The sequence below is a fragment of the Neodiprion fabricii genome, chromosome 1, assembly GCF_021155785.1.
Source record: "Neodiprion fabricii isolate iyNeoFabr1 chromosome 1, iyNeoFabr1.1, whole genome shotgun sequence".
Classification (NCBI taxonomy): Eukaryota; Metazoa; Arthropoda; class Insecta; order Hymenoptera; family Diprionidae; genus Neodiprion; species Neodiprion fabricii.
In genome coordinates this window covers 39,328,225-39,342,695 of record NC_060239.1, presented here as the reverse complement: position 1 = coordinate 39,342,695, position 14,471 = coordinate 39,328,225, and the positions used below count along the sequence as shown (strand labels likewise).

Sequence of the window (14,471 nt, the reverse complement as noted above, 5' to 3'; positions counted from 1 at the left end):
TATTTATAATCAAGTGTTTTTTCCAGATTCCCCCTCAACCTTGTGCACAGTCGATTGCGTTATAGACGCACTTTTGACTACCGTTCGACGCGAGCAGACGAGTTTATCCGGATGGCGAAGGCACCATCGATCGTGACAGGCTACGGCACTGAACGTCCAGAGAGGAGCCCATGCTCGCGTTTTTCGTATCTACGATTTTGTAACAGACAGAAACCTTTTGTAACGCCCTCTGACACGAAGTAAGTCCTTGGAAGTAATTCTTCACCTAACTAGATGGAAAACCCCATTGGTAAGTGCGTACTGGTTACCGACCTGCCGGTTACCGACTCCGTGTCCACTAAGTGCAATTTCCCCAATTTTTAACCAATAGCAGAAGCGGAATCCCACGAAAATCAAACTCAAGCACTCATTGCAGCAGAGAAAAATGCTGTTACCGTCACGCAAGTAGTGGATAATTCATCACACGGCAGAATCTGGATTTACGCAATGAATAAACCAATTACACCAGTCGACATACCAAACCCCATTAGGGTAACCATTTTTAACAATCTTCTATAAATTGTGGAGGCTTGCATGCGTGGTGTGACGTATACTCACACCACGCTTGCATGGCATGATATGATTTTGAGCCAAATTTTCGATATTCCGTCACGTGTCTCATGTGTCAAGACATAATCATTCCGATTCATTCCAAAGCTTTGTTCTCCGTTAAAAGCATTTTTGGCGAGCCGTTGGTACAGGTAACAAAATGAATCAAAGTATAGTTTACGTGACACAGTATCGTTCTGGTAAACCTTGGTTCTTATACCAGTGGTCCGCGAAAAAATGCCTTACGTGAAACATACTGGTCTCGGGGATCACACAAGGCGACCGAACTGAAATTGGCCGAAATGGGAGGAATTGAAGCTTCTCCCAGCACAGTAGATTTTTTTGAACCAATAGTGTCGCTAGTGTTACTTTTGCACCGTAACGTCATTGGTTGTAGGGATGCCAAAGATCAACCAATCAATGATCTTGCAATGTGATTGGGAGAAAGATTTCAATTCAAACACCCTCTTCGGTGCATACGGACTCAGTGATTCGGGCCATTAGTGTAATTTTATTTTAGGTAGAAATTTGTTTACATGTAGTTCGGCATCCATGATACTGGCAAGTAGGGAATTCAAAGGGTGATCAATTTAATATGCTGATTTAATTCTTCTCCTTCCCAATTCTTAAAACATGACTCTACTTATATATGTTTATCACGTAATTAAAACATTTCTAAACGAGAAAAAGATTTAATTCGAGACAAACCTAAATTCCATTTATTGCAAAGCTTTGATCACGATTTGAAAGTTTGTGTTGAAGTACATAGATATCATGAGTTTATTTGCAAATTTGCTTTACGCTTTAAATTAATTGAGGGTAATAATGAATCATAGAGAAAGATTTTTGGTAAAAAATTTATAAATGGTGAGTATAAGTTATAACGATTTTTGTAAAATTTGTATCATGTTATATAGCAAAGCATACATTTTTATTGTTAAAAACATAGAATGTCCGCTAAGTGAGGCAGAATTAGTGGAATGAATTATTTATTAAGGCTGCGACTTAGGACTGTTATCAAGTATATCAATGGACACTGAATTACCACTGTTTTTAACTTATAAATTTGTTTTATCTTTCCCGAGCTTTCCAGTGCTATAATTTCCATTTGCCAGGTATTTACTATTGATATCTGATGCTGTATACGGCAAGCTATACTCTGCTTTTAGGTCTCCAGATTTGTATCCCATCCGTACCTGATATAGCTAGTACCTCGTTCAAGTAATCCATCTGATATATAGAAAAAATATTGCATAGCATAATTACAATAAAATTGCTGGCTTAAGATTCCTTATCACTTGCTTTAATACTGTTAAACAACTTATGCAATTAACCAATTTTTCATTGAACAATTACTATATTGAAAGCATTTATCCGTTCAACTTCTAAAATGAATCTGTTAGAATTTGAATACTTACACTGGCTATTTCACCGTATGTGGAATTTAGAGAAGTAAGGAGCTTTGGAGGGTTTGTAGGACTTGATATCCGTACACTTTTATCCAAAGAAGTTGTGATCAGGCAACCTGGAGTCTGATACACTCCAGTAATGGCCTTTGTGTGTCCAGTCTCGTAGCTTTTTACCAGTTCTAAATCTTTGCTCGAATCAAGAACGTGCAATTTCCCTCCATTATCTCCTGCATAAACAGTACTCTTCTGCATTGAAATACTCATGGGAAAATTCTCGTTGGATATCTGTAACAGAATATGACTAGGAATGCGGTGAAGCATCAGCTTTAACTGTAAAAGAAAAAAATTAGCGTTGCTCTACTTTGATAGTTTTCACTGTTTTTCTGCTCCTATGATCCCAAATAGATAGTGTTTTGTCCTCGCTAGCGGTGAGAATATAATTAGAATTCATGGCTAGTCTGACAATGGCTCGCTGATGCGGTTGGTAGGTGGCTACTTGTGAGCGGGATCGTGGATCGTATACCATAACTGTTTTACAGTATGATCCACATGCGAACAAACCCAAATGTACGGATGACGTCACACACAACAGGGGTGCAGTAACCTTCCTACGAAATTTATACACCTATATTAAACATTTAATAAAATTATAATTCTATCGAATTCATTTCATTATTTTTATAGCCAGTCAAGGAAACTTGTGAATTTAATAGATCTCAAAGAAACTTAATTCATCCCATTATTGGATTGTAGAAGTTTGTTATGATTTGTATTTTTTTGAGCTCTGACTCCGAGCCACATTGATTAAACATATGTCGTCTTGTATACAATAAGTAAGTCAGTGTTTCTTCCTTGTTCAGTTCATCAGATCACAGAAGAGCGAATATTTCATGAAACGCATAGCCATTTACATCTCATAAATGTTCAGCGGAATAAGCCCAGTATCCGAGAGTTTCCAAGATTTGATGGTTCGATCCCAGCTACAGCTATAGATGTTATCGTCTAGGGCAGTCAAATCCCAAATCCATCCATCGTGGGCATTGTTCGTGGTCTTTGATACGGGATTCTCACATCCTTTGTTTGGCAAGACTGAATACACGAGGGACCGGTCTCTTGCTCCAGAGACACAGACATTTCCTTTCTGTGTAAAAATTTTACTCCGTACAAATAATTTTACAATACATAATTGATTTTTACTTTGTTCATGCTCTTGTAGCTCATACTTACATTTAAGAGTATGATACTATCTATGGTTGAATAATGAATATTATGCAGTGATAATTTCTCCATTGTTTCTCCCTGCTCTTTACCCCACAGCAAATTTTGTCGCTCAATCGCACTGCAGGAAAGCTTCCAAAACAGTCCATTGTCATCATCTATAAACAATAGTTGAACAAGTTGGAAAAATTATTTCAACAGTCCAAATTGCGATATCTACATTCAAGTTCAAATTCTAGAGTGAATTATTACCGAGATTCATACATAAGGGTGACCAGTCACTACAGGTTAGCAGATTAGATAAAAAGTACCGAATAGCCCACAAATAGTAAAGCTCGAAGAAGGCAGCATTAAATTAGATGTTTCATTATTGGCAGAGTTAATTTTTTAATATTTTATACTCAAGTAAAAAATCATTATTCAGAGGCAGGATCAGGCAGAGTTCAAGTGATTCGGTACTCGAGTGTCGCTTTAGCGAGGTATGTATATTAGTAAAAGGTGAATTATTTCATTTATTTACAGTAACCATTGGCCGTGCAAGGCGCTAGCATTGTGAGCTAACCGGAAGGCAGGATAGGATAACCACAGTGTGGCCAAATCTGATTGATTCGTGCTTTCCACATGGAATCATCGTTCAGAATCAGGTTGAATTCTTTGCAAACTAGACTCAGGCTGTGAACCAATGTCGCCGCATCCAAAAAAGAGCAAATGTGGAGCAGTATCTGAAACGAAAAGTGATAAGAATTAATTAAATAACTGTATCACACATTTCAACCAACATACTACTTACTAAATCAGTTATCATCTATTTATTCATCGCTTCTTGTAAGAAGAATATAATACAAATGAAATTTCCAGAATTCACTAGTCGAACAAAGAAAGAGAAGTAAGTACACACCTCGACTGGTAAGTCAAGCAATGACAAAGACGATGTTGTGTTTTGGGAAGAGACTTCGGTATCACACATATTATAGCTTTCAAAATTCTGTCAAATCATGCAACCAAACTTTTCTATAATTTCTGATACCCGATGATTTTATATTTGATTTGCCTTCAATCACGCGTTCAAACTATTTGCAGGAGACTTTACAATCACAGATGGGGAACGGCAGAAAACAGAAATATTATCCTAAACTTCACTTTGACATATCACTTATCATTTTATCAATGTGTCACAGCTGCGCGAACTTGTAAATGCACCGTGATGCAGTCAACAGTGTTAGCTGTGGTACTACCTGCCTAGAACAACTATTGACTACATGTATTAATATGCCTTAAAACTGCACAGAGTGCAGCACTGTCAGGATTGGCAACGGACGTTTTCCATTTACGTCGATTTTCTGACACAACACGACACTCAGTGATTCCATTGGCTTATTCCGTTGGACCCGATCAATAAGATCACCATGCTTAGTGCCGATTTGTGTCGGAAAATTGACGCAAAAGAAAAGCGCCTAATGTGGTGCGCGCACTAAATAAGTATAACTTTTACCATTCTTTAATGAATTGTTATTTAAATTCGAATAACATTGAACTATCATTTATTGCAGATGAGGTGTTGATTTTGCGAATTTTCCTTCATCTCACCCATGATCATCGACTCTCCGTCATTAAAGTAGGTATTTGCAGATAATAATTTGTCTCATGCAATGGATTGCCAATAATATTAAAGTCACCTGAACAAATATGTTTATATACATAGTATATTTTAATATACTTATAAATCCGAGAGTGATATTATACATACATAAATGGTGCTCTCCATAAGAAAACGTAAACGAAGAACTTGATCGCTGTGGTTTTAGTAGAATGTTATTGCAAACAATTCGTTGAAAAAATAACAATCATTTCTGAAATTGGAACGCTATTGCAAATCTGTTTTTCACTGAGTCAGATACAGAAGTTTCTAAAGTCTTTTCATTTGACGAACAGAGATAATTTTTCAGACGTTTGAAAAGATATCTTGGAGCTGACTGATTCCTCAATAATTCGATGGCAATGAGAAAATTTGCCAAAATGTCTGTCCATGATTAGATATACCGTATTACAGGTAAAAAATGGTGACTAAAAAAATTGTACACTATGATTTACCTAAGAAAATACAGGAGACACTTATTTCATTAAAGTCTTATACCCGTGAGAACAATTATGCAGAATGTCTTTCTCTTCCAGATCATTTAGTGCTTGACAAAAATATTCCCACTCCGGATAATTAGGTCACCAGGAAGGAATACAAGACTTGTATGGAGTAAGAAGGGTAGAATAGTTGGTAAGAACGAAAGAGAATATGGCACCAGCAACGGATCCCGCCTGAGTGACGACGCCGACGTAAAACAACGAGCTGGCCCCTGATTCTCGTCTGAATATCGCGGTGATGGAGAGTTTCGCGTAGGTCACGAGGCCTGTCAGGGCGATCCAGGCAAGCACGACGAGGATTGTGCCGAGGGTGGTGCCTCGCCAGGGTGGCGTCGGTGACGAGAATGCCAGCCAAGTGACATATGTGCTGGCGATAACTGCCAAGGTCGATACTTTTGTGATGCCGCGTGGACCCGGCGGAGGCATCCACAGAGCGAGAACGCACGCAATGGGATTCGATAGATGGGCCAGGGTGACCGTCAAGTGGTAAGCGACATTGCCGTAAGGGAGGCACGAATACGACTGTATCCCTGGTAGGAATCCATTTCCCGCGAAGCAGATCAAACCGATCAAGACGTAGAGGTAACTTCTGACGACACCGTTGTATGCAATTGTCGTGTCTGATTGCAGGCTGGTCGCTTCGGTGACTTCTTCGGCTATACGGGTTTCGAACTTCGGAATTCCGGAGGAGAGATTTTCGTGAGATGGACACTGATTGCAATGGGGTAACGGGGTGCGGAATACCGTCGATAACTTCGGGTCACTCTTGTCTTGAGAGACCAAGGAGCACTCGAGTATCCAGAAGGCACAGGTGGAAGCAACAAGCAAGCCGAACAGGAAGAGGAAATAAATTTTGGGTGAGAAGTGGGGAACTTCGTGATCGGACGATGCGGTGTCGTTGGTTGAATTCGACTCGGGTGCTTTACACTCTTCGTTGCCGCCAACGCCCTGAACGAGGGCTACCGCACTAGGAAGCAGCCCGCTGAGCCCCTCGCCGACGAAAAACGAGACAAGGTGAACCTCCTGGAAGTTCCTGAGGTAGGGAACGAAGAGGACGGAGCTTGAGCAACCCACCAGGGCGGTAAAAAATATGAGAGCGAGAAGAGCTACGCTGTGTTCGGTTCCGTTGATGCTGGTCTTTGTTTCGTAGACAAAGGCCAGGGTGCCCATGGCTACGCTTCCAAGAATGAGAAGGCTTGATATCCAGGCTGACTCTTTGCAGAGGTTGGGGAAGAATTTCCGGCATAAGGCGTAGAGCACGGGACCAATGTTAGCGGCTTGTACGATTACGACGATGTAAGCTGGCAATGACCAGCCCTCGGGAGCCGTCAACACCAGCAAAGGGAGCTGGACGTAGATTCCGTTGACGCCAACCCACGCTGAGATCCCAAACATTACTATCAGGACGTCGATTAGGAATCGACGTCGAGTCATTCCCCGATTTCCGCTGCACCTTGCTAGAAGTGGCATTTCGCGACGCAGAGGTCGTAGCTTTTCACTCTTTATGGTGTCTTTCGTGGTTCCGTGCTTTTTTTTTCTTTTTGCCTAATTTTCTATTGTTCCTGCAATTAAAAAAGCACTGTGAACGACGGTAATACTTGGAATTTTGAAATAGATCGTGAATTATCATGCCTTGCGTATAAAATTTCATTCAATCCCTTCAAGATATAAGCGATGTAGTACAAAAGTCTTGCCTAAAATTTGAACAGCATGTGCTCTGTTCTGTCTTTTCCTTAGTTAATAAAACTAACTGACCGACTCACGTAACTTTACGATAGGGTGAAGTTAGCAGCGTTAGTGCAATGTTGCATATTGAAAAAAAATCGTTAGTTAGCACCTTTACGACTGCTTGAAATCTACTAAGCCATGGTAAACGAAACGTACTTATATTTAATAAAAAAAAAACTCGTCGAACGTCATTCTCAATTAAGATTTATTCCCTGATTTTTGTGTAACTTTAGCACTTTCTTTTTTTTGTCGAAAGGGTAACAACAACGAAAATACGAAAGACATGACTTGTCAGGCATTGTAGTACACAGAAGAAATTTTAATGTATGATTACTAACAGAGTTTACATTACCTTTCTATTTTGCAGTCATTGATAATATTTGCATATTAATCATCTCTGTCGAAATGATATCGTTGCTCGTATAAAAGTGCAACCTGACAAAATGAAATTTAATTAATAACTCCGAATGTAGACTTATTAAATTTCCACAGATCGACGAGAACTGAGTTCTTTCTTCCAGTAACTCGTTTTACCATCTGCAAAAAGAAACACAAAAAAAAAAAATATATATAGTTCTGAGAAGATTTTCAATCCGATTTTCAATTATAGTTATTCGGCTATGAAAATCGCAAGTTTCGCATGTTTTAAAAATACAGCTTTATCCACAAGTAAATAATACCAAAATGTCACTTTGAATTTGTGACGTTTTACTTTGAACTCGAGTTTGAAATGAAGATTTACCATAATATGAAAATGGTTTAACATAGTTTCACTCACTGGTGCGACAATTTTCCACCTTGTAACTTCACGTTCTGTGTTCAACTGCAATACACACTTTTTTCTGGGAGTTTTCTCGTTTGTGGCGACAGTTGGGCCGCAAAATTAGCTCACTTATTGAATGCAACTACAGAGTAACCGTCTAGCTCCCGGTTTTCCACTTATCTGTGAAACAATAAGATTCCGGCACCGGCGGGAAGGCAACATTTACGATCGTGACGCAGCTTACCAAAACCGTTTGTAGAAACAACGAGAGATAGTTGAAGTAGTACTGATAATAGTAGCAAATTGAGGCAAATATGTGCAGTCTAGAATATAAATTTTCATGTCTTTACCGATTGATATAAATTATAACTTTTTTTCTGCACTTCTCCTATTCAGCACGAAACTTGTCAAGTTTTGCAGATGAATGAATGGCAGCCTACGAAGAGCCGAATCCTCACAGTTTTTATAACCTTGATCGATCCGTTAGATTTCTACGATAAAACCAGTTAAAATAATGTTGCGCTTAACTCCAAGATTAAATTCAATCTATTCTGCTTTCAAGGCAATAGCTACTGCAACTAGCAATCAGCGTCAAGACCTCAGAATCGCCTGTGAGAAATTCAGATTTTATAAATTAACTTAGTCCCTGCACCTTGCCGAATTGTAACAACCTAGAAAGCAAGTAGACAAGGCTAATATTTGCAAATCTTTATGAAACAGTAAAGTAAATGAGATGTGTATTCTTAGATAAATGTTATCTGAAGAAGTGGTACAACAATGGGAGTGTAAATAATAGTAGAGAATGTAGGACAAATACTAGGCTCACAGGTGTACACTGTAAAGTGTCTTTTGAAATTGATATTAAATGAAGAACTGAGATGGAATAGCGAGATATATACCAATTATTGATGGTTGTTGTAACAGTCCCGTTGTCTTTGATGAAGGCTTTTTTTTTTAATCGACAGACCGTTTGACCACATCCTGTTTATTTGTATTGTGTAACGGTGCTATTGTTACATCACTTCTATTCTACTATTATATTTTTTTTCAATATTAACAACCGAAAATTAGAGACGATAGGTATAACACTTTTTGAAAAGGTTACTCGAGTTCAAGTATAAAAAAAACATACCGTAGAGACGTTTGTTTACATATTCTTAGACAAAGTGTATGCGTGTGGATATCGCATTACGTAATCTGGTATTATATTCTTCTGCATAATTTCACCTTAAAGATGATACTGGAAGTTTAATATTTCGGTAAATAAACATATTTTAAACTTTAAACAGTCTTTTTCCGAATTGAAATCCAACGAGAACAGGTGAAAAAAAAAAATAAAAACTACTTACGTTTATCGCGACAAATGTCGGTTTGTTGTAGTCAAGTAATTCTGAATGACACGTTGTCACAATGTCGTTGATAGGTGTGTAGAACACATTTTGTACAATAAGCGTAATATGCTTATCAGACCCGTACGTGCAGCGGTACGAGTTCAGAAACAAAGGCACTTGTACAGTATCACACAATCCTAATGCAACAAAACTACAGAATATTGCCAGCAAATTATTTGGTGTTATGAAGAACCACATTCAACTATATTATTGTGCGTAAAAATGTCGTCCGTATAGGAGAAAAAATGAACGATTCCGACATTGAAAAAAGTTAGTGCAGCTGGTGTATGGAATCGAATAAAAACAGCCGTAATATTAACAATAACAAATGTCTTTATTGCTGAAACTGGTCAACAAAAAATAATGTATTATCCAGAGGTTTCCTTCGTGAAAATAATTTTATTATCTATCTATAATACGAGTAAGGACGCTTTAAGTACTATGAACATCCTTATGGTCTTTGATGATAAAATTTTTTAAATACGAAAAAAATTTTCCAGGTAAAACCGAATTGTCGAGTGAAAAATAACCGATGAATGTTACGTTTTACGATCTCATCTCATCCACATACATGTGTTAAACTATGAAAATTTATTCCATAACGAAAATTAAAATTTTTAAAACCATTGTCAAAAGTACATAACTCGCACATTTTTTAATACGCCTATCCGACTTGATTACGTAATTTATCTCTCTCGGCATGAATAATAATTTCCCAACATTACCCCTGCCGATTTCGCTAATAATGAAATATACATATGCACATCATTTTTGTCCCCAGCTAAATTGGCAATTATGAAAATCCTAATATATATCCTAAATATTTTACCCTGTGCACGCGCACTATAAATTCGTGCACACCGCAGACCGACATATCTCAAACTGCGCACTAGTATAGGCTATAAATTATAAATAAACTTCATCTACGTATTGTCTACATGAAATTATGAACATAACATACGTCCGCGTACGTGTCGAGAAAAAATCAAGTACACGCATTCGTGTGCGCATACCATGATGTGCATGCACTTTGTCGTGAACAGCGAAGACGCAGCGGCGTGGTGTGTTCTTGGAAATTGATTTATCTAATACTCCATCTCCAGATGGACGAAAAAATGGTCCGAGACATTTGGTATTTCAATTATCTAACAGAGATACTTTTGGCATCAGTGTTTCCTCTATTGCTTATCCCTAATTACAATAAAGTAAATATTGATAACAAACGTGTCCCCGGGTAGTATTACGAATAAAAAATACTGACGACTGAAGGTTTTTACTTGTTCCACGGTGTAAAATCTTGCATTATGAGAGTCTTTTCCCAGGTCCATCCTGAATGAGTGTGAATCATGTCTAACTGCTGGGAACGCCTGCAAAGTCATCACAAGGATTGTACTTCACAAATATGTCGGCGAATTTGACTAAACAGTACATGAGCACAGCCCCGCTTAACGAGCCAATCTGCGTCGCCACCCCCGTGTAGAATAATCCCCTGCCAGGATCTGGTCGAAACAGTGTAGTAATGGCGAGTTTAACGAAACCGATAAGTCCACTGACGATTATCCAGGCAACGACGACGACGAATTCGCCAATCCACATGTGCTGCATAGGTGGTGCAGGCGACTTGACTGCCAAGTAAGACACGAAACCTGCCAGGGCGAGGATACCCGCCGTCAAAAGGCTCAGGACGTCGACTCGGGGATTCTTGACGACGAAGCCGATGCACATGGCTAGAGGACTGGCTATCGCCCCCAAAGTGACGGCCAAATGATAAGCCACGTTGCCGTATGGCAGGCAGGCGTAGGGCTGTACACCTGAGAGCACAGCGTTTCCCAGGGCGCATATGACGGCCATCATGACCAAGAGGTAGATGTAAGTTCGCCTCGGCATTTTCCATCCCGAATTAATCTTGAAGGTCGGGGCGGCGTCGGGGTCGGTTGGAAGGGCTTCGGTACTTCCGGGTGGCTTGACGCGTTCGCCGCGGCTGATGGGAAGGGTATTTAGGGCGATGAAAGCGGAGAAGCTTAGGAACAGGATGACGCTGAGAAGGGTGAAGAACACTGAGGTCGAAAACCTAGGGTCTGGAACGTACTCCGTGTAGCTGGGGTTATCGGCGGTTGAATTCGCCGTTTCGACACACTGTGCATTACCACCGACCCCTTGTATCAAGGCTATGATACTGGGTAAAAATCCGCTCAGCCCTTCGCCCACGAGGTAAGAGACCAGGTATATCTCTCTGTAGTTACGCATGTAGGGCATGAAGAGAACCGAGCTGGTGCAGCCGACCAACGCCGCAACGAACATCAGACTCAGCAGAGCCGTGGAACTCTCTTTGCCGAATATGTGAGACGTGTTCTCGTGAACAAAGATCAAGCAAATCATTCCAATCGTACCGCCGCCCAAGAGAATGTATATTAACAGATGATCATGTGCCCGGCTCATGTACCTGTGGAATGGTAAAGAACAAGGTATAATCTACAAGCGTAATGGGCTTATGCCTAGAAACATTGTCTCATTCGCGAGTGAAGGCCGGTAAAAGTACGCAATATACGACTGTGAGGTAATCGAAATAATTGCCGACGACCAACCATAAATCATGTACCTACATAATATGTTGCAAGCCTCAATCTTTCCGATCAAGAACAGAAATTTTGTACTTTCGACAATTCGATCCGTCTATTCACAGTGGGACTTACCAGTGCCAAATTTGGTCATTTGTTCTTAATAATGAATTATATTGAAAAATATTGGAAATAAAAAACAGTACACCACCGTTAGGTGAAACCTTGGTGCTACGGTAGAATGCAAACGTTTTCTGTTTCATTAGTTTTCGTCCATCATCAATATACATCGAATGCAAAAGTATCATCACGACACGTACTAGAGGCTTCTTATTAATTGTGAGCAAACGATTGGGCAATATCAATAGTAACGCAACCAAGCGCCAAGCGTACGAGATTCATACGTATTTATAACGAACTAATTACCATCAATCTTGTGTACAGAGAACAAACAATTTGCGAAAGTGCGTGAAAGATTTTTACGCTAATAAAAGTCTCGTCACACGGTTGGTAGGAAAAAATAACGGCCACTTCTTACGATGTGGCTTATCAATGTGAAGGTTCAATGATTACTGAATTGATTGATCGGTGTGAAAACTAAGAGAGAGAGGAAAGCTCAAATATGCATTACTCGGCAATCACTGTTGAGGTGGAGGAAGTGAATAAAATTACAAGACAAAGCTTTGGGGCTGTCGGGAAGACTTGAAGGTGTACAAAAGTGCAATATGCATCGTTTATACTATATCCTGACATCCGTTACGATTAATACCTAAATTTGATGAGGTGATTGGTTTCGCACTACGGTTATTCGTCCGTTACAAAAATCGAGGTTCCGAAATTTTTGGTCAATTGGAAATACCAGTATAGTAATGAGAATTAATCAATCAATTAACAATAAGTAGCACGCCGATGTCGAACATCCGATGACTTAGCTAATAAATGACTGCCAGATTGGACAGATTTAATATTCTACACGATCGAGAAGCCTTATTGTTAGTATACTCAAACGAAAACAATTATTCCAACGTGAGTAACGGCTCTGCTGTACGTACATTATATAACACGTATATACTGTGATTTGAGAGGACCGCGGGATCAAGTGTCGTAGCGGTTGGTACGCGCGCAACGTAGATTACACGTATTGTACATGTTACAGTTAAGTCTGATTCCCCAGCCTAACGATCGCTCGTTATCATTTTGCTGATCGTAAACAAGCGATATAAATATTTTGCAGCACGGTTGATCTAAGAGTGTCTACACATTTGCGATAGGGCTTCCGGTTTCCGCGTACGCTTGCATTTAGAAATGATATTAACAAGGAAAACATGACGCATGACGAAATGAATCGCAATTTCTAAACTAGTTCAATTTTTGAATTTAACCTGGCACAATTTGATCAATTCAACAGGTTATTTAATTTGTTTCAACTGCAAAAAATCTCACCAATTCAGATTAGGTAAATAAAATAATAAACGCAAACGTTATTAGATTTTTCGTTCGAATTGTGCGCATGGGCATAACCAGTTTCGGATGACAACTAGATTTCAAAACGAATATAACGCACGAAGACGGAAGAAAAATTGATGTAGATTTTACATCTCCTGTGGTGAATATATGGACACAGAACTTTATTGGAGTTAAATCTACCGTAATTGACATAGATTTGACTCCAAAAAAATTGCTGCCCATGTATTCACCACATCGGATATAAAATCTAGATTCACTTTTTTCCCCTGCAGTGTAGATTGCATTCCCTCGCCGAAACGATTACTTCGATATCTGTTGGGATTTATTGGTCTCTATTGAGATTAGTGGGTTTTATCCCACTTCCCTGCTGACGTAACCGTTTGAAAGTCAACAGAATCGTAAATGAGAAAAATTTCTCTGTTTTACCGAGTCATTGCAAGATCTAGGAGCACTAAGATAGCAGAGCTGTCACCTGTTATAACTTGAGCGGTTGTAGATGGGTGGCGAACAGTGTAAACTTACTTGATATAAAAGCTGTAAAGTATCGGACCGATGTTTGCCAGCTGGACGACCAGCGTCATGTAAACGGGAAGGTGCCATTCCTCTGGGGCGTTTTCGACGAGCAGGGGTAGTTGGACGAAAATTCCGTTGACCCCGATCCATGCTCCAATGCCAAAGGTTAGGGCGAGAGCATCTACCAAGAGACGTCTGTTGCTGAAGCGTTGAGCGAGCGTCATACGTATCGAGGTTAAGATATTCCACTAATGGTAATTCTATCAATTAAATAGCGTTAGTAACGTCGTGGCTGAAACACGTGACGATGGTGGGATAAAAATGAGGTTAAGGCAGCGGCTGCGGTTAGCTAACGAGATCCGACGGACAAGACGTGCCTCGACTTTGACCGGCAGCCGATCGATTTTTAACACTCGCCGATTTTCACCGAGATTAACGGTCTGTCTCATCGCCGTGCAATACTCAGCGAATATTTCGCATGAACTCGTCCCCACTTTTCATACCTCGGCACACAGGCCGTGACTACATAACGATAACTGATGCAATAACCCAGTCTGCAAATCCTGTCGAGTAGCCACTGGTAGCCAACTGCGATTGCGCGCTGAGCTTTTGCGAGAATAGAAATCTGCTTGACCGACATCTGATACGCACTTACCATCGTGAAAGCAATGCGTGATGCGGTGCATAAGGCGCGTTCGTT

At 39.9% G+C, this 14,471-nt stretch overlaps 3 protein-coding genes across 6 annotated transcripts; all 3 read right to left on the bottom strand.

Annotated features, from left to right (window-relative positions):
* Positions 1–1,429: 1,429 nt before the first annotated feature.
* LOC124187755 (F-box/WD repeat-containing protein 9-like) lies at positions 1,430–4,419 on the bottom strand. 4 transcript variants are annotated; one of them, XM_046579844.1, is made up of 7 exons: positions 4,114–4,419; positions 3,778–3,937; positions 3,225–3,373; positions 2,909–3,138; positions 2,359–2,605; positions 2,007–2,282; positions 1,430–1,818 (listed from the first exon to the last, which is right to left on the bottom strand). In XM_046579844.1, the coding sequence occupies exons 1-7, from the start codon at positions 4,180–4,182 to the stop codon at positions 1,741–1,743; spliced, it is 1,209 nt and encodes a 402-aa protein (XP_046435800.1). In that variant the 5' UTR covers positions 4,183–4,419; the 3' UTR covers positions 1,430–1,740. The 4 variants fall into 4 exon arrangements, with proteins under 4 accessions (XP_046435800.1, XP_046435801.1, XP_046435803.1 ...); XM_046579845.1 differs by having other exon boundaries at positions 4,006–4,125; XM_046579847.1 differs by lacking the exon at positions 4,114–4,419 and having other exon boundaries at positions 3,736–3,906.
* A 647-nt stretch (positions 4,420–5,066) lies between these two features.
* On the bottom strand, positions 5,067–6,821 carry LOC124187753 (solute carrier family 52, riboflavin transporter, member 3-A-like). The gene has a single exon (XM_046579842.1). The coding sequence runs from the start codon at positions 6,819–6,821 to the stop codon at positions 5,433–5,435; it is 1,389 nt and encodes a 462-aa protein (XP_046435798.1). The 3' UTR covers positions 5,067–5,432.
* Positions 6,822–9,548: 2,727 nt separating this feature from the next.
* On the bottom strand, positions 9,549–14,311 carry LOC124187754 (solute carrier family 52, riboflavin transporter, member 3-A-like). Its single transcript, XM_046579843.1, has 2 exons — positions 13,781–14,311; positions 9,549–11,676 (listed from the first exon to the last, which is right to left on the bottom strand). The coding sequence occupies exons 1-2, from the start codon at positions 13,993–13,995 to the stop codon at positions 10,584–10,586; spliced, it is 1,308 nt and encodes a 435-aa protein (XP_046435799.1). The 5' UTR covers positions 13,996–14,311; the 3' UTR covers positions 9,549–10,583.
* Positions 14,312–14,471: the final 160 nt, after the last annotated feature.